The sequence below is a fragment of the Clarias gariepinus genome, chromosome 27, assembly GCF_024256425.1.
Source record: "Clarias gariepinus isolate MV-2021 ecotype Netherlands chromosome 27, CGAR_prim_01v2, whole genome shotgun sequence".
Lineage (NCBI taxonomy): Eukaryota > Metazoa > Chordata > Actinopteri > Siluriformes > Clariidae > Clarias > Clarias gariepinus.
Genome location: NC_071126.1, coordinates 8,719,273 through 8,740,091, shown reverse-complemented (window position 1 = coordinate 8,740,091; position 20,819 = coordinate 8,719,273). Strand labels below are relative to the sequence as shown.

The 20,819-nt window shown below is 41.4% G+C and overlaps 1 protein-coding gene across 2 annotated transcripts in view; it reads left to right on the top strand.

Annotated features, from left to right (window-relative positions):
- LOC128514684 (kelch-like protein 29) overlaps window positions 1–20,819 on the top strand; it is a 206,952-nt gene that overhangs the window by 180,278 nt on the left and 5,855 nt on the right. For both annotated transcript variants that reach the window (XM_053488488.1, XM_053488487.1), the window contains exons 10-11: window positions 4,194–4,376; window positions 4,577–4,757. In XM_053488488.1, coding sequence (XP_053344463.1) covers window positions 4,194–4,376; window positions 4,577–4,757 — 364 coding nt within the window. The remainder of the gene's footprint in view (window positions 1–4,193; window positions 4,377–4,576; window positions 4,758–20,819) is intronic.

Genomic DNA, 20,819 nt, shown 5'->3' with positions numbered 1-20,819 from the left:
CCAGGGTTCAGCTTTAAAACTCTTGCAGTATTGAAGTTATGTATGGAAGTAAAGATCCCCAGGCTTGCTATAATTTCAATATTGATCTACATAAATGAAGCTGATTAAAATCAGATCGAACTTTAACTAAACCAATAAGAATGTGGATGCGGTAAAAACAGACGGCAGGCTGGCAGATTAATTGCGTTCCTTGGACACTCAAGGAATAGTGATAATGTTTTTTCACTCCCAACCTTAGGATTTGCATTTACTTACAATGTAAGAACAGGTCAGACATCTTCCTGCTGCACTGAATGTTCTGAGATTTTAAATATAAGAGAGGAACACACTCAAAGCACATAGCAGTGTCAACCGCACTATCTCAGGTTAGATATATTGAACAGACCAAAATAATAATTTCCACTAGGATCTGTGGTTTGGGTCAGACTCAGCAGGGATCCTGTACAAATGAATGTATTTTCTTTGCCCCTTCTGCTCGGGAACACTGTTACATGCAAGGCTTCTCCAGCATGTATGGATTTATAGACAAAAAGGTAGCGATGAGAGAAGAAAAACTGACCAACGGAAGTGAATCAAGGCCAACTGCATACATGCTATAATTCTAAATGTATGGTTGTTGGTATATGGTACCATGGTAAAGTATGGTATTTCTTTGTGATGTGATAGAAATGGTTTGTAGTCCTTGGAATCTTACCCACAATTGGGAAAATAAGCTATTTACATGAATACGAAAAAAAAAAGGAGGGGGAAAAAAAATTACATTTCTAATGCAGCATAAATTCCTGTTCTTTGCCATCGTCTTCAAGGACTTCTTGATTTTTTTTTCAATCGGTAAACTGCAGTCTTACTAAACGTGGCTTGTTTGGTCTTGTTTGTTTCACAATAGAAATAAGACACAAAGATGAAAACAATTCCGCTTCCATCAGACATCCAGTGGCACATTTGGAAAAAGGCAGTTTTTTTTCCTGAAAGGCAAATCCAAAACCAATTTCTCTTCTCTATTCTGGACCATTTTCACTCATTTTCATCAAAAGGCTGGTGGGTGCAGAGTCGTGTTCCCAATTTACCAGGCCAAATGCAGTTTATGGAAATTTGAGATGCCCAAAAGCATAAGGTGAGACTTGATAGGGGGCTCAAAGTGCCACACCAGGCGTAGCCGAGGGCCTACTGGGAGAGCTCTGATCCCTGTACATGGCCGATACAGTGCAGGAACAATCAGAGTGACTGAGGCTCACTGAGAGCAGAAGAGACAGAGTGGGAGAGAGAAAGAGAGCGTTTTACTGCTCCTCTCTACTCCAGATGCTATCATTACTGCTCTTTAGCTCAGGGGTGAGAGTTACCTGGGTGGCTCTGTCTCCCATTGGGAAGGCTTTATTTACCAGTGGCAGGTGCTGATCCAGCGCCATAGATAGGCTCATTAGGAGGAAGCGAGGTGGAAGAGGATGCTGTGATTGCTGCATGGCACAGGAAGGAGGGAGAAAGTGCCACAGGGGGGGAGTCTCAACTGTCAAAGGTGATGTCTCCCATAGCTCTATAAGAGCTACCCATGGAGCAACATGAAGAGACAGAGAGAGTGAGATAAACCGGGGGGGAGAGCGTAGGGGTTCTGTCAGTGCAGAATCCCACTTCCTGTCTCCATATCACAGGTGTAATTGACAGGTACCTGACAGGTGCTCAAGAGCTGGTCTGTTGTGGTGAACAGAGAGACACTTTCATATTTTCCATGCTCTTAATTCCGGTGTATGTATTTGCCATGGGCATGCTATGGTGTAATGCATGCCAGAGCTCACTGCTGCAGGTCTGATGCTCACAGTAGAAGCGCGAAGAACTGGGAAATTTACTCGAGTCAGAAAAGCAGAGTAAGAAAATCTGGAAAGTGATGACTACAGGAACTTTCTGCAGCTCAAAATGATGGCTTAATTCCAGTAATTAATATGCCTAATTACGGAGTTGCCTAATAAGCTTGTCAGCGTAGAACACCAGCACATAGTTTTTGCTTAAAAAATGGATTAGAGACAATTGGTGTTTTATAATGAACCCACTCAGGGAGATCAACTCGCCGTATTCACACTAAACCCTCATGTTATGTTTGCAAATCAGTTACATCATAGATGTTTGACCGAATTATCTAAACACAGTGCAAAAAAAAAAAAAAAAAAAAAAAATAATTAAAAAAAAAATATATATATATATATATATGTATATATATTCATATACGCTGTACTATTGCTTGCTTATATATTTGAGGAATCAGTTTGGGGATGAACCACACAACATTCTACAGCGACAGAGAATGCTATTTAAGCTGCCTTTAAAATGAATGTAGTTGTAGTGGAAAGCCCTCTCAGAAAAATGAAGGTTATTATAACAGCAAAAGGGGATTAGATCAGTCCCAAAAGGGGATTAGATCAGTCCCAATGCTGGGGTTTTGACATGATAGACAGGTGTTTATATACATTTTTTTTTACATACAGTAGGCGACATGAATATGATTTTGTGATTTCAGACCACGTCTTCAGTTAAATAACACAATGAATCAGAGTGAAATTGAATTTTTAAACAGTGAGAGCTTGAACTAGGGTTGTGGGCAGCTTATGATTTTTGCTAGACAGCTGAATTATTGGTTAGAAGCTGAATAATGAGGGACAAAAAAGGTGTTGAGTGTAGAAATACGGTCACAGGAACTATAGAAAATCACTACTTCAATGTGCCGTCTTGCTTCTAAACTTTTTCATAACTTGGTTACAAAATCTAAGTACAGGTACAACTTTTAAGTGCAATTTTATTCCATTTCTAGTCTGGCTTTAGAATTTTCTCTAAATCCTGACTGAGCAAACTGACCACTGTTGTTGATCGGCATTCAACAACCTGTGCGATATATTTTATTATATAGATGCTTCAAAAGAGGACATAAATCAGAGCAGGCATTATGCTCGTGCGTCACGCTCACAAGGGTGTGAAAAACTATTCCTGTGTATTCAGTATCTGCTCCACCTGTTTCCTTTAGCTAAGAATAAATCATTCCGATGACAGACAGCACAGATTTTGCATCATACATAATCTTGAGCTTTAGCATCAGAGCAGATGATCCTGCTCAACATTTCCTATTCCTATTCCTATTCCCCGTCCAAATAAAGACAAAAGGTTCACTCCCCCCCCCCCCCCCTCCACTTTTTTTACCCCATTTGTACTTTTTACCTGCCCTGGAGAGATTCGGTGAAAGAGCTGGGAAGGAAAAGATGACAGCGTTTATAAGAGTGTTGCGGGAAGAGAGAGAAGCTCATGGATCAGCCGAGCTGCTGTTGTCAGTGACGCGCTGGGGAAGTATTGATTTTGAAAGATGAGCCAGCAGTTACAGGGAGCTTAGGAATGTCTGAACCTTTCTCTTTCTCTTTTTCTCTCACTGTGTCTGCCACTTTCTATCCCTCTGCTTGTGGAAAAAAAAAAAAAAAGCTGCCGTGACAGGATGCTATGAGCATGGTTATCTCGCCTTCATCCAGTATTAAGTTCTACTGAAGTCTTTTTTTTTGTTGTTTTATCTGATGAAAATTGGTTCTTTGTTGTCTATGAATAATTTGTTATTTGTGATTATTTCTCAAGCAGGCTGTATTTAATTCATAACATTTGTGCCTCAACTAAAAATATACCTGACCCGAGCGTTGAGGGACGGCCAAACGCAGAGAGTCCACATGTTGATGATATTCAGGCCAACCTGGAAGCACTGGAGGGCATGCTACTGAACAGATGGTTATGACTTTAGTTAAGCTCTGATAATTCAGTTGTACACACAAGCTGGCTTGCTCATGTAGGTTACTTTGAAAAGAAGGAGAAAAGAGGCTTTATATTACGCCTTCATGTTCACCAGAAGACTTTGGCCTGCAACTTAAATCCCAAGTCTCAGTTTAGTGGCTCCATGTCCGAGTGTGTTTGCGCAAGGTAATTTAATGTCATCTGCTGTGTTGATATTCTTGGATTTCGTCTCCATCCAGCCTGGTTAATCAGTGAACCTAATGGAGCAGTGCATTCCATCAGTACACCATTATCTCCTAATGCTCTGTATACGTCTCAGAGCTATGTTTAATAGCTTCACCATTACCACCCAAAGGGGATGCTGATATACAGTACTCGCAATGTTATCCGAGCTCAACTCTGCAACCTACTGTAGCATGCGTCGTTGTCTCTTTAAACTGCAGGAGTCGCAGAGGTGATCGTGTTGGTCGGGGGGCGGCAGGCCATCGGCATGAACCAGCGCTCCCTCACTGCGGTCACCTGTTTCAATCCCCAGAACGGCAAGTGGTATCCGCTCGCGAGCCTGCCTTTCTACGACCGCGAGTTCTTCAGTGTCATCTCAGCAGGGGACAACATTTATCTGTCAGGTACTGTCCTTCACTTTTTAAATTCAGCATCAGATGTCGTAGCAAATGTTGGCCATTATTAATCTGTTGAAGAACACACCTTTGGAGAGATATTGCAGAAACGCATAGCTTTTCAGACTTTATTGCATGTTAAATGAATCTGAGCTGGAATCATAGCACAATAGTTGTGAGGAAGGAATATGACCGCGACCTCTCATCAGGTGGAACAGAGTCCGGGGTGACGGTGGCAGACGTGTGGTGCTACATGTCACTACTGGACAACTGGAACCTGGTGTCACGCATGACAGTGGCGCGATGCAGACACAACAGCCTGGTGTATGACGGGAAACTCTACACTATCGGAGGACTCGGCATGGCTGGCAACCTGGATCACGTTGAAAGGTAATAAGATTTTGGCATTCTCTTTGAAAACATCACTTTTGTTGACTGATTTCTTATTTTACCCCCGACATCTTGCGACGTTCAACAAAATTGTTCATTACATAAGCACTAGTCTAGGATCACCTAAAATATTGACTTGACAACTCAGAAATTAAACGCTGTACAGGAATGGACAGAGTGGTCGTACAAAAGTGACCTTACTCCGAAAATTTTTTTATACTTATGACAACTTTAACTGCTCCCAGGAAGTTATTGAAGCGGCTGTATGAAAAAGTCCAGCGTACTCCAGTGGCAGCCAGCCCACGAGGGCGAGATTAAACGGGGCAATCAAAAAAACATTACAGCTCTTATTAAAGTAGGCTGCTGCGCCTCATTACAGGATTGAATGGAGCTCGCGAGTGCCTCTCAGCACATAAGTCGCTCAAAATGAAAACCTCTAATTCGATATTTTTTCCTTAATGCCTCCATGCTGCGTATTATCATGGAATACTTTCCTTCCCCAACAGCCGTGTAATAGTAACACCTAAGTCTTGTCGAATTTAAAAAATTAGAAAACCGCCAACACGCCCGTGTTTTCGCAAAAGGAGACCGCGTTAACGTTTTGCAGAGTGTCACATCGGATATTTCCAAGCAGGTAACAGGATAAAGCGTATGCAAGATGTGGGGGCTTATGGGAGGGTAAGAGAGATTGCTGACCAAATGCCCCCTATTTAATGGCTCAGCCTGGCTGTGATGTGCTGGAAAACGGATCTAATAACGTTCCCACTAAGCGTAACATTCAGATTATTTACGCTTCAGCAAGTTCACCCGAAAGCCAACATATTGAACATCAAACTAGTGAACTAGCACAGGAAACAGCATGTATTATTTGTATTACAGCAGCAGCGTTGTACCAGTATGTTGAGCTATCTTACTATATCCTACAACTGTATGATGTATTTATGATGCATGATGATGTATTCATGATTGTAGGGTTTGCCCTCTGTGTGGTCAATAGCCTAGTGTCCATACTATAAGTAATCCTTGGTACTGCCTCTTCCAGTACCTCCATGCTCTTAAAGCCACGGATGTTTTGATTCTTCCCATCATAATGCTATTTAATGCATGCTCACACTCCAGGCCGTATATGACTAACCCTGAGATTGGGTCAGAAGATTATTGGAAAAAAACAGCTCGCACCAGATTGACTGGACCACATTGAATGGTTAAATAAAGTGCCGTGGCCAGTGGAACGTTCTGCTCCACTGTAACGGGTTGATTTGCCTGCAGGCTTTGGGTGAATGGCACTGCCTAAGGAAAATTTGTTTATGGCCCTACGCTTACCCCTGTGCTCCTAACCTGCCTAATTTGTGACCTGCCATCCATTCTTCTCCAGCTTTTTCATGCTTCTAACCATGAAATATCCCACACTTGGAATTATGTCTTCAATCAGGCTTCTCCCAAAGCTGCTGTACCCTGCCTTTCACTCTGCCCAGCAGGAGACTCAGGCACAGCGGTGAAATGGAGATGCCCTGTGAGAGCACGGGGGGGTGGCGAGCTGGAGAATCTGTTCAGAGCAGGGCTTCTGGTGCACATCAAAGAGTGTTCAAGTTTAGATTTGGCTTATTTGCTGAAGAGACAAATAAATTCCATGAAAATGAAGTGCAAACAGGATTGTTGTTCCAGTTTGCACATTATTTATGATCCACTGACTCTAACAAGCCTCAACAAAATCTCATTGGTACAAATTCTTACCAAAAATGGTACTGAATGGAAATTGGCCTGATTTATTTTCCTCAAATTAGTTTTCTCTTGCCTACATAATCACTGTTTTGTTATGCTTTAGCAACATGACTGCCTTTTGCTTTGATTTTTTACCAATCCTGACAAGAAGGAAAATTATTCAACATCATCAAAGCTACTGAAGTAAATGTCTGCTAAAGACACTTATATGATCTTAGTTAAACAGTTAAAGGAAAACTTATCTTTGAAATGTGGTTGTATTAAAATAACTGTCATGTGCTTAATGTGCTTAATTCGGTGGTTGGTTATATATTTTCTTTGTTCGTGTAGTAATGGTTGTGCGATGTGACATCACAAAAGGATATTGCTACAGTAGCAATGTATACAGTGCTGTGAAAAAGTATTTGCCACCTTCCTGATTTTATTATTTAATTTTTTTTACACTTAATCATCAGATCAACAAACAAATGCTAATATTAAAACAAAGATAATCCGAGTTAATATAAAATGAAAGCTGAGATACATTTCACTTTCCACATCCAGGCCTGATTACTGCCAGACCTGTTGAATTAAGAAATCACTTACCAAGAGCCTGACGAAGTGAGGCATGCTAAAAGATCTTTAAAAAAGCAACACTATAGAAATTGCAGAACAGGTGAGAAACAAAGTAAATTCACATGTATCCATCTGAAAAGGGTTACAAAGCAATTTCTATGGCTTTGGAGCTCCAGCGGACCATGGTGAGAGCTGCTATCCACAAATGGAGAAAACAGTTTGGAAAATTACTCCAAGACCACAATAACGGCTCATCCGGAAGGTCATAAAAGAACCCAGAACAACATCTAAAGGACTGCAGGCCTTACTTGCCTCAGTTAAGGTCAGTGTTCATGATTCAACAATAAGAGACCAGGCAAAAATGGCATTTACAGGAGAGTTCCAAAGCGAAAGTCACAGCTGGCTAAAAATAACACAAAGGCACACATTTGCCCCAAAAAATATCTTGAAAATCCATTCAAGACCTTTGTACAAAATTTCTGTGGCCTGATAAAACAAAAGTTGAACTTTTTGTAAGGGGTGCGTTCCATTACTTCTGGCATAAAGCTAACTCAGCATTTAAGAAAAAGAACATCATACCAACAGTCAGACATGGGTGGTAGTGCGATGGTCTCTTTATTTAAGAGATGGGCTACTTATTAAATTAGTGATCTATTGTACCACATGAGGTATACAATGGCCTCGACAGGAAAAGGTGAAGCATCATAACCTGATCTGTTGGAGCACAGTGTACAAACTGGAAGTGAGAAAGCTGGATAGACTGAAGGACTAAAGCACTGCTGCATCGCTCTCTTTGGGTAAAAGATGAAGCGTGGGGGGAAATTTCACTCGCATCACTATCAGCAGGAAATCAAAAAGTATTGTGGGAGTAATATAAGTGACTTCAAAGTGAAATCACCATGGTGATGAAAGAAATTTAAACGAAAAATCTATTGAAGATCAAAAGTTAATTATAAAAATTGATAGGCAGTTGTTTAAGATGGGTTTCCCAAGCATACTAGAAAACCTTTTTGGAATAAAATAATATGTTGGCTGAGAAGTGTGTATACTGTAGTTTGATATGTACTGATGTATAATATACGCGGTTTTTGTTTTTGTTTTGTTTTATTGTTTTTTGTCCGAACTGGCCTCAGAGAACAGTTTTCTTCTCCACATCATGTTTGTTGCTGAACCTTCACTTCACCGTCCTTGTGTTGAACTGATGTTGAGATTTCCTTTTATTTTCTATTTTTTCCCGTATGTCTGCTGGGTTTTCTGGTTGTGTAAGACAAACACTACAATGTTTCACCTTACTTTAAATATGCTGACTTGATCAGAAATGTTTCAAACACGCCTACAGCAGCTGAACCTTTAGGACACCAGAAAAGATAAGAAGGAGAGAGAGAGAGAGAGAGAGAGACGAAAACATATTCAATACTCAAGGGAGCGATCTTAAAGAATGCTTGGTGAAAACCCATCCCAGCAGGTAGGCAATATAATTGTCTCTCAGGGTATCTTTTCCTCAGAGCACGGCTCTGTTGAACTCGTGTGTCAAATATACAGTGAAGCTAAAGTCTATTAGATGCAAGTGTAGTGTGACTAATTAGCACCAGACCCAGAAAGGCTTCAAAGCTTCTGCTTGCTCTGGTCTGGGTTCAGATGGTTCAGATGGTGCTTTCAGGAAAATGAGAGCCCCCACCTCCTGCTTCTCTTCTTCAGCGAAACAGAATCTGTCCTGCCATGAGTTTAGTTTCCCTAGGAAGAAATGTTTTGACACTAATCCTAAGTGCATTGTCCTCTAACCCAAAAAAGCTGTCAAACCTGTCAGTGCCCCCAACTGACACACACACACACACTCCCCACACATACAGTACACACACACTGTCTCTCACTCTAAAGTTCTGGTGGTATCTTCTAAAACACAATTGCAATAAAAAGTCACAATGAACCTTTGCTATCATTAAACATCAGTCCTGTCCTAAATCCTATCATTCCTCTCTTGCTTTTTTTTTCTTTTTTCTTTTTAAGACAATGGACCACTAAAGAGAAAACCCCTTTTTTCAGCTTTGAAGATTTTCATCAAAAGAGTGTGTGCGCTGTACGGATGAAGGAGTAGGGGAGTGGTTGGTTAGTCCTGACGCCACTCGGCGGACACTCTTACAATCGTGAAGAAGCGAGCTCCTGCGCACCCCGCTGTGCTAATCCAGCACTTGGCGGGATTAACAGATCTTCAAAATTCGATCACCCGCTGTGTTTCTCCTCTGTCTCCTGCTGTTTAACGCCCACAGCCTGCCTCTCCACCCACATTCCCACCAGCAGGGAAAATCAGACCGATGACGAGCCGGACCCTGGGTTGAAGGCCCTCACTAATTGTGGATTCATGCTTCACTATTTCCTCCGTTCTGCTCTCCAGGCCATCTGTTAATGCACAGATAGTACGCACAACAGTGTTGTGTTAATGCTGTCTCAATCTCATAATGCATGCCTTTATCTAGCATTCTGCCAAGCTTAGGGAGGAGAAGGTTATTTTTTTCCCATATTCATTCTAATAAGAGGCATATTTAGATCTGGTGACAAGCTTACTGAGACATTGGTGTGAGAAGCGTTCATGTTTATCCAGTCAGACAGTACAGTACAGTACGATAAACCCTAAACAATAAGGTCTTTCTTTAGGGCCCCAACTGTGTCTCGATTTTTTTTACTTTTGCAGATTTCCAGGTCCTCACTCAGAAACTAAAAACAAAGATAAAAATGGGCTTTGTGTGTGTGTCTAACACACGTCCTGTAATGCATCTCCCCATCCAAAATACTGAGGTGTTACTTTTTGGGTAGAGTACAGTTTTTACACTATCCTCGGTAGAGGTGGCAGCATCCATCGTGCATTTTATGACTTTTTGTTATGGTGAAAGAGCAGACATCAGAAAACCATACCTTGGCCACAGCTGACTTTAATGGTAGGTTTGTAAGGCGAGTAAAAAATGGAGGAGCTGCTTATTATTAAATCGAGTTTACACTGGACATGGCCTCGCTCTTTTCCTACAGTTGCTTGGCACACATTTGGGGGGAAAAACCTAATGTCACACCTGCATTCTTTTCAAAATCAAATACCATCAACTCGCCTGTAATTGCTTGAGTTGTGGATCACTGGCAGGGAAAATAAACTGGTGAAAAGCCAACATCACAGTGGCTTAAACATCTGCCAGAACTAACACTGTAGATTTGTGTAACATGGCAGTGAACTACATTCTACCAAAAAAAAAGGTCTGCCTGGGTCTGAGTATGATAACTAAAAATAAATCTTATGTACTGTATGTAAAACTGCGGAATGGGAATTTGACAGGTCTGTATTGACAGACAGTTTATTAATTAAAGGGTGGGGTATCCTGTGCGTTGTCAGTCACATGTACACCTACTCGTTCAGCTCATACGGCAGAAATAAAGTCATGCAAATTAGAAAATAACGAGCCAATGTTTTTCCAATCTTCAACTGTCCGGTTTCGGTGAGTCTGTGCTCACTGTATCCCCAGATTACTATTATTGCTCTGACAGGCGTGGAACCTGATGTGGTCTTCTGCCATTGTAGCCCATCTGTCTCAAGCTTAGATGTATTGTGCATCGTGATATGGTTTTCTGCTTACCACATATGACAAAAACGGTTATTTGAGTTACTGTAAATGTCCTGACAGCTCAAACCACTATGGCTATTCTCCTCTGACCACTCTCATCAAAAACACCTGCAGAACAGCAGCACCCAGCTATTTTGTGTTTGTTTTTGCATCATTCTGTCTAAACCCTTGAGACTGTTGTGCACGAACATCCCAGGAGATCTTCAGTGTCTAAAATATTAAAACACACACAGTTTATTATTATGTGCAGCATCTAATTTGGGGGGGTGGAGGGGGGGGACACACGACACTCTTCCTGATTCGTTTCTTTGTTTATGTTTCATAAAATAAACGTGTGGTCTCAGTTTAAAATACAACAGTATAATAGTTACATAGATGGTTTAAAGGTATGCATATTTCCAGATTCCTGGTTCACGTTTATTACTGTATCATGTCTGGTTAATGTGTTAAAGTGAGAGTTTGTTTATGAGGACAGGTTCAGGGAAAAGAAAAAGAAAAACAGTTAAAATCCAATTTTTTTAATATTTATATGAGGATTCCGTGACATATTAGGAAAGAGGGGAACCCTCCAGCACATTTTGATTTAGGGATTCAAATTCAAATCAAATTCAAATTTTATTTGTCACATACACAGTCATACATAGTACGATATGCAGTGAAATGCTTTAGACAACTGACAACCCATGACCTTAAAAGACTATAAAATAGAAAAATAAATATGAAAAGTAAAAACAGAAGGTAAATTTAACTTAGAAAGAATAAAATAAAATATAGAATTAAAATAAAATGACATAACTGTACAGTACAAAATATGCAATAAAAGAGACATATGAAAATATAGAAAAATAAGAGACAGCTATACTGTACAGGACCAAATATACAATATAAGAAACATATATGAAAAATATGGTAAATAAGAACAGCTGTGCAATACAAAGATATATAGAATTTAGGACTATGTGTGGGAATGAGGTTGAATATAAATTGAGTATAAATAGAAATGTCACAATTTTAAAGTGTTTAAAGTGACAGTGCATCCGGGTAACAGAATGTCCAGAGGGTGTGCAAATTTAAAGTGACTTGTGATAATTTAACTTAACTAATGTCCATGAATGTGTAGTTGTGCAGTGGCCACTAGTGTAAGTGAATGTCCAGAATGTCCACTGTGAGTGCAAAAAACATGTGTGTGGATCTGCAAAATGGATCAGTACTGTGTGGTGTACTGATTAAGAGACCGTATCGCCTGCGGGAAGAGGCTTCTCCTCAGTCTCTCTGTGCTGGTCTTCAGAGAACGGAATCGCTTTCCTGACCTCAACAGAGAGAACAGTCCATTGTTGGGGTGGTTGAGGTCCTTCACAATCTTCCTGGCCTTGCCTCAGCACCGCTTGCTGTAGATTGAGTGCAGGTCAGGGAGCTCGGTGCGGATGATGCGCTCAGCTGATCGTCTGTCCTGCATGGTGCTGTTCCCGAACCAGGTTGAGATGTTTACCGTCAGGATGCTCTCTATGGTGCAGGAGTAAAAGTTCCTGAGCACCTTGGAGGGCAGTCGGAAGTCTCTCAAGCGTCTGAGGTGGTAGAGACGCTGCAACACCCTTCACAGTGATGGAGGATGAGATGGTAATGCATAAAAAGCTGGAGTGGCAGGCCATATTACAAATCACCAGTAATGTGGGTTTATAACACAAAAAAATATGCATGTTTTTTTTTTTTCAAAACTAGAGTAACCAGCTTTAAAACTTTCCCATTTCTGTTGAAGGATCAGGAAGATATGATATTTATCAACTGTTTTTTTTTTTTTTTTTTGCCGAAATTGAAAATCTGATACATTTCACCTACTGCACTGTATTGGCCCGTAGTGCACAACTAACCTGTGCGACTTAATACCTGATTTAATATCACACATATCAGTTCAGCTTCATTGTTTATGCTTTTTATCACCGAGCCACCTCATTCACACACTTGCACTAGGGATTTCTTTAAAATTCAAGTTTGTTTGTAAGTATTGCCAAAAAATATTTCATCCCTCTACACTGGCAGTCCTTATCTTTGGGTCGTGTGTGTGATTTATGAATTGATTTTAAAACAGTCTTAAAGCCAAGCTGGAGGACGTTGACAGTGTTGCTGATCTGACAGGGACAAATCTTGGCAGTGCCCGAGCAGGGTATTAGGTGGGGGCAGTAATGGATGTGGCAGGGAGGCTGTCTGCAGTCAGTCAGATAAATGACTAGCTGATACATCAGGTGATTTCCAAGCTTCACCATCAGGCATCTAATTTCTTTCTTTCCATCTTTTTCTTCCTTCTTCTCTCTGGTCATCTGTGGGACTTATGATAAACAAAGAGAAGAGGCACCAGGAGAGACAGCTGCTTGGGAGAAACGACACGTTATAATATTCTATATAATAGCATATGTAAGGATTCATAATCGGTTCCTGCCTGTGATGGATGGAGAGAAGGCAAGAGCGCGGCCTTTCTAAAATGATTGCAGATAGAAAGTCTCCGCAGGAGGATCCAGGCTGCAAGATACCTGACCCACATCTCTTAAAAGCACACCATGGGTGGCAGTAAGGCTCCAACATGTTAATAATACACCTCTACTCACTATTCATCACATGCCGCTCTCACACTCGCGCGGCCCGCACTCTTCGTTCGGCTCCCTCTGATCCTGAAGAGAAGAAGTAAAGCCGGGCAAATAATAATAATAAAGTCCCATCTCTGGTTCCTCCTGGCTGCAGCGCTCCTCAGACTGAGGTGGAGTAATTAGTGTATGACCTACTCGGCTGTCGAGTTGTACTGTCGCTGTTTGTGTGTGATGCACAAATCCAATTAGGCCAGAGCACCGAGTTGCGTGCAGTCCTCCCGCTGGAGGTTGAAGGTGCCCTTCACAGTGATGGAGGATGAGATGGTAGTATACGGAAAGCTGGAGTGGCAGGCCATATTACAAATGAGTTTATACACAGGGATTATCTGGCAAATCAGAGAGGAATCCTTTTACAGCCACTGTCAGAAGTGGTATTGCATGACCCCACAGAAACACACACCGTGTAACACACAACGGTTAGCCACAAGTCGAGCCCGAGTCACTGAAACGGTGTGTGGAAGGACTTCTAAATCAAAGTGTTTCCTGAAAGACTCGTCAAGTACCACATGTGAGGTCACATGACTACCACAGCAAATTATCATCTGTTATTTCGAAGAAAGAAAAATCTTTTTGCAACACAATCTTCCTCTAAACACACAATCACAAAACTGCAGAGACCACAGATTGCAGCTTTTAAGATTCTAAAGCATGTACCCAGAAAAGTGTACAGGAACCAGATCTGAACTCCTGGATCCATAAGCCAGGCATCTGAGACTGAGAGCATGTGATTCTTAATGTTTTTTTTTTTTTATGTTTCCATGTAGCACTGGAAAAATCTGCTTCCTTTAGTTCAGTTACATTTTGTTGTTGCAGCGACACAGGAACGCCATCATGTGCACTTCCAAAACGACATAACGAGAACGTTAACGTATGTGGGTTGGAGATCACCTTTGAGATTTTAACTGCAGACATTTCATGTAATTAGCACTCGTTATTTCATAGAAAAGCTACACCAGGCGTATGTCATTAACGAGCGAGCATCTGATTCCGCAGATACCTGGGTGAGGCTCGGAAGAATTGCTTTATTAGACAGTGATAAAGCTATTAGCTTGGCAGAAAGCAGCATGTCATAATTAAGATGTGTCAGTGTCATCCCACCACTGAGGCTTTTCACTTCTTAACTGCCTTTGTTAAAACCCGAGATCATCAAACAACGTTTATGTATAGATCAAGAAAAAAATCAGCGCTGCTAAACTAGACTATTCTGAGAAAGATCAGTTTTTAATAGACTAGTGACGCATTGTCATAATTTTTTTTTCCTCTTGCAGAAGTTTCAGTGCAAAAACACAAGCCTACTGTAGATATGCTGCTCGAACAGAAGTCCATTAAATGATACACAGCACAAATATAAATAGAAACAATACAATTTTAATAGATTTTCCTTCAGTGTGTAATCAGAGGTTGTTGTGCATGGTGAATGGGGAGCCATTACGGTAAGTCGCAGAACAGCTGTGCAGCACATGGCCGATAAACGAAGTTGACTAAAAGTGGCACTTTGGTAAACAAGGACGCTTCGGTTGACAGATACATTTGCTATTGATTCCTTCTGTCCTTCTTTTCCGTCCTTGCATCTTTCACTTTCATCTAGGCTCCTCCCTCTGTTGATGGAAGATTAGGAGTTATCTCTCCAGTCATCTTTATTTATTTCTTAGACAGGAAATCTGCTTTGTGTCTCAAGTTTACTGTGCACGTCAAGTTTATCTCATGACGCAAGCTTGTATTTAAACGTAAAAAAAATATTTAATAGACCATTTATGTCCATTTGACCCGAAGTACTCTGGTTTGTATGCATAAGTAGTAACATCAGCACTAAACTAGGTGTTGATGTTACCTTTAAAAAAAACAGTGTGGGACACTGACTTACTTTTTCACCTTTTGGATTTGAAGGATTTGAACATCTGTCAGGTACCGTTGAATAAATCATTTTATCCATTTATCTACAGGAAACACACTTTTAATTTTTTTTTTTTTCAAATGTCAATGATAAGAAACCGCACCATGAGGTCATGCATCAGGTAACAATAAATACTTCATTCATACAGTTCATACAGTTATATGAGGATATATATATATCAGTGGTGTGAAAAACTATTTGCCCCCTTCCTGATTTCTTATTCTTTTGCATGTTTGTCACACTTAAATGTTTCTGCTCATCAAAAAACATTAACTATTAGTCAAAGATAACATAATTGAACACAAAATGCAGTTTTTAAATGAAGGTTTACATTATTAAGGGAGAAAAAAAACTCCAAATCTACATGGCCCTGTGTGAAAAAGTGATTGCCCCCCTTGTTAAAAAATAACTTAACTGTGGTTTATCACACCTGAGTTCAATTTCTGTAGTCACCCCCAGGCCTGATTACTGCCACACCTGTTTTAATCAAGAAATCACTTAAATAGGAGCTACCTGACACAGAGAAGTAGACCAAAAGCACCTCAAAAGCTAGAGATCATGCCAAGGTCCAACGAAATTCAGGAACAAATGAGAACAAAAGTAATTGAGATCTATCAGTCTGGTAAAGTTTATAAAGCCATTTCTAAAGCTTTGGGACTCCAGCGAACCACAGTGAGAGCCATTATCCACAAATGGCAAAAACATGGAAAAGTGGTGAACCTTCCCAGGAGTGGCCGGCCGACCAAAATTACCCCAAGAGCGCAGAGACAACTCATCCGAGAGGCCACAAAAGACCCCAGGACAACATCTAAAGAACTGTAGGCCTCACTTGCCTCAATTAAGGTCAGTGTTCACGACTCCACCATAAGAAAGAGACTGGGCAAAAACGGCCTGCATAGCAGATTTCCAAGGCGCAAACCACTTTTAAGCAAAAAGAACATTAAGGCTTGTCTCAATTTTGCTAAAAACATCTCAATGATTCCCAAGACCTTTGGGAAAATACCTTGTGGACCGACGAGACAAAAGTTGAACTTTTTGGAAGGTGCGTGTCCCGTTACATCTGGCGTAAAAGTAACACAGCATTTCAGAAAAAGAACATCATACCAACAGTAAAATATGGTGGTGGTAGTGTGATGGTCTGGGGTTGTTTTGCTGCTTCAGGACCTGGAAGGCTTGCTGTGATAGATGGAACCATGACTTCTACTGTCTACCAAAAAATCCAGAAGGAGAATGTCCGGCCATCTGTTCGTCAACTCAAGCTGAAGCGATCTTGGGTGCTGCAGCAGGACAATGACCCAAAACACACCAGCAAATCCACCTCTGAATGGCTGAAGAAAAACAAAATGAAGACTTTGGAGTGGCCTAGTCAAAGTCCTGACCTGAATCCTATTGAGATGTTGTGGCATGACCTTAAAAAGGCGGTTCATGCTAGAAAACCCTCAAATAAAGCTGAATTACAACAATTCTGCAAAGATGAGTGGGCCAAAATTCCTCCAGAGCGCTGTAAAAGACTCGTTGCAAGTTATCGCAAACGCTTGACTGCAGTTATTGCTGCTAAGGGTGGCCCAACCAGTTATTACTGTAGGTTCAGGGGGCAATTACTTTTTCACACAGGGCCATGTAGGTTTGGATTTTTTTTCTCCCTAAATAATAAAAACCATCATTTAAAAACTGCATTTTGTGTTTACTTGTGTTATCTTTGACTAATAGTTAAATGTGTTTGATGATCAGAAACATTTTGTATGACAAACATGCAAAAGAATAAGAAATCAGGAAGGGGGCAAATAGTTTTTCACACCACTGTATATATATATATATATATATATATATATATATACACAGGATATGACTTCTGTAACTTTGTGCAGAACAGGAAGAAATTATGCATGTTTCTTTCCTTATTGAGAACTTTGAGCTACAGAGAAACATTGCTTTTTTTGACAGTGATTTTTTTGGTTTCATGCTTCACTTCCTGTGAGGCTGCAGTTCTAACTGTGAGCAGGTTCATAGGGCAAATGTTCAGGGAACTGCAGGTTGACAGGCCAGATCTGGCCATCATCTCTCTGGGGCACACAAAAAATATTAAGCTACAGTAAAATCTGCAATCTACTACTGTATACCGGGCATCCCAGAAGTCTCCTTACATAGGGGAAATTAATACTTTAACACAAAATGTAGTTTAACACATTAACATTTATTATTAATTATAGCAGCTGATGGATGACAAGAACATGGGCACCCAAGTCTCATTTATGCCTGTGGGGAGCGAAAGCCAATCTGGTTCGATACCACAGAAAAGCCAATGCAGCACAACTTGCTGAAAAAAGTCAATGCCGGCTGCGATAGAAAGACACCAGAACGGCACCACAGAGGCAAAGCGCCCAAGGCCCCCTGCCTGGCCTCCAAATTCCCCAGATTCCAATTTGAGGGATACCCATGGGACGCACCGGACAACCACAAAGTCCAAGCCACAAAGGATCCACTCTGCAACCCACAGCGGCCAAAGGATCCACCACTAACTTTCCACTGTATATATAATACGAGCTTATATTAATATTGAATGAGATTTTCCTAAAAAAAAAAAAAAGTGGTAACTTCCCCTTTATATGAAGACTTTTAAGACACCCTGTAGATCTGCTATGTTCTTCACTGCAGGCTTGTTTCTTACTTTAGGGAGCAGTTATCTTGCATTTTAAATACACAGAATGATTCCATCCAAACCTCACGCGTGTCCTGTAATGCTGAGGTTTGCCAAGCTAACATAAGCTCACACTGGAGAGTCTTTGACCAGCTCGTAGTGCTGATGGAGTGGACTTGGCAGCTAGAGTCAGAGATTTATGCAGAGAAATGCTGGCTTTGCCCCCATCAAACACACACACAAATACACACACATATACACGACATCAACATATTGATTCCAGGCGTCGCCGCGCATGAAAATACACTATTAGCTTGTGGAGCCCTTGGCATGAGTGGAGTGTCCGCTGTGACCTTCTTCACTCTCAATAAGCTGTTGTGTGGCTGCACCTGAGAGCTAGGTGAGATAAGGCAGCATGTCAGCAACCCAGGAAGTGGCGATAAGGTCAGAGAGGAACTCTGAAGTGCAGTCACACACACTCCATGAGGTTTCAATGACTCAGAGGTCTTTTTTTCCCCCTGCAGAACAAGCAGGGTCAAATTTTCCATTTCTGCTAAAATACTGTACATAGTCCATCACAGAGGCAGCCTCTATGCAGCGCACCGCATCAGTCCCTCCCCAGGGGCCAGCACTGACGACAAACACATCAGACCTAGCAGGCATTTACCTAGTGGTATTTTCTGACATTTCTAATTTGCTAAACATGTGTGCAGCTTTCCAGAAGCGCCAGGCCATTCAGTACCAACGCAAATGGCAACAAATCCCATGACTGAAGTGCCACTGGAATTTACTTGCTATGGGTACGCATAACAGTGTGCTGTTTCCTCCATCGCTTGAGCTCATTGTCATTTCCCAGAGCCCCGTGGGTTATCGCTGCGGCCAATCACACGCCTCCCACCGGCTCCCCGGCGTGATTAAATTGGGCCTCAATGGAGATCGGAGGCTGGGAGGAGGTCTGAGACACACGGCGGTAGCTGTCATAATTACAGCATGACCACGATGGTACCATCAGAGAGCGTTGCTTTCATCCTTGACTAGAATATTGTATTCCCTGAAGGATAACATCATCACACACACACACACACAATGCACTGATACCATCATATGATTCAGTCTTCCTGCCCTTTTCCTTCTCTTTTCCTCTAAATGGCTTTCCCCCTTACAAACTATTTCTTTCTTACTTAACCACATGACCTACTGAGCTTAGCTTTTGAGTCAGATTTTTTTTTTTATCCCCATTTATGACAGTTTTGATTTAGGACTAAAATCATTTTGTTGATGGGAAGAATTCTAGATAGATAAGACCTTTGGTTATAGTGCTCTAATTCTGCTTGAACTGTGCTGCAAGAAAGAAAGACTTTTTTTGTAAGACATTTTTATAAAGATCTTACAGCAGAAAATACTTGTAAAATCTTTTGTAGAAAATTTTTATTTGGCAGATACTGTTATCTAAAATGCTGAAGAATAAAAGGGTCTTGGCACTGGCTCTCTGGCAGTAGCCTTAATCTGTCAACATTTCATTGCCAGGCACAGAATTTAAACCATGAAAGCTTTTCGGATGAAGGAAAACTAGATCACTGCTCCTCAATGAATCCCAGGCAAATACTGGTGAGGCCATCGTGAGCATCACTCCTCATTACTGTTTCAGTGGTTTCATATTATGAAGTGATTACGTTTTGACTTGATGCGTTCATAAACACAGAAATGCGCTCGCTAATTTTCTCGTACCTCCTGGCACTTCTTGCTCGGATTCTATTTCGTAGTCCTCTCCCATTTATCTTCACCTGCAAATTTCCATTAATGGTGGGTCCATTAAGATGCCACACTGTCACACCCACTTGTAAAGTTACTTACTAATAAGTGTGCTGTGTAATTGACTCCATTTGCCTCATAATTGAGCTTGATGCTCATCGGGTTCATTATTCAATATGTAATCCACTGCCTGCGCAGCTAAACCTCTTGTTAGCAGCCGAGCAAAACTTGGAGTTTATTTTGACATTCCTCTCAGCGGCAGTTAAAGGGCACATTATTCCCAAGCGCAAGTCAAGCCATTTGCGCTCACCTCCTCAGGTGGAGATAAATGAGCTCAGATAGTCCTGGACTACTGACTCCTGAACGTTCCGCCCATTAGCCCGCTGTTCACCGGTAGTATACGATTAGAGATTACAGCGTGTTAACGAATGGCTCTTTGCTGGAAGCGGATTTGTCTTAGGCTATAAAGGCAAGGATAAATACACTTAACCAGTTTTTCATAGACTTACAAAATGAACATGCACCAATCAGCTATGAAATTATGACAGGACTGTTGACAGGATCATGGGCACCCAAGGCTGATCCATGCCCATGGGGACCAAAGGCCAGTTTGTGTAATCCAAAACCACAGAAAAGTCAAATTGCTGAAAAAGTCAAGAAATGCCCCAGAGGGCCCAGTGCATGACAGCCTCCCACACACGGCACCCAGCTGGCAAAAAGCCCAAGGCCACCAACCCCGGCCTTCAAACTCCCCAGATCCCAATCTGATTGAGCACCCATGGGTTGCACCAGACAAACAAGTCTCATCACAAAGCAACAGCACCACATTACTCAAAGTATTCACTGACAGCGTTTTGATGCCAGACACCACAGCACACCCACAGAGGCCCTGCCTTATTCTTTCATGCAAACCTCATTCAACAACTTGAAGGCTTACAATGGCACTAAATGATCTCAGTGATGCATGTCCAGCAGGCTAATGACTATAGGTGTGAGTCTTCAGGAGTCATTACGAGCACCTCAGAAATGATTTAGCAAAGCCCTGATTGCAGATACAGCAAATAATAGCCATGTGGATGTGCTCAGGCAGGTTGGACTCGGAGTCCTGTAATGAGCAGCCTACAGGTTTCACTTCTACCCCACAGAGTGGCACAAAGGCAAACAGCAATTGTAAGGCAATTTAGACAGTTGTGTCATGTTTTAGAAGTGGGGGTTGGGAAAAGTTTCTTACAGTGGTCCACTAATAGCAAAAAAAAA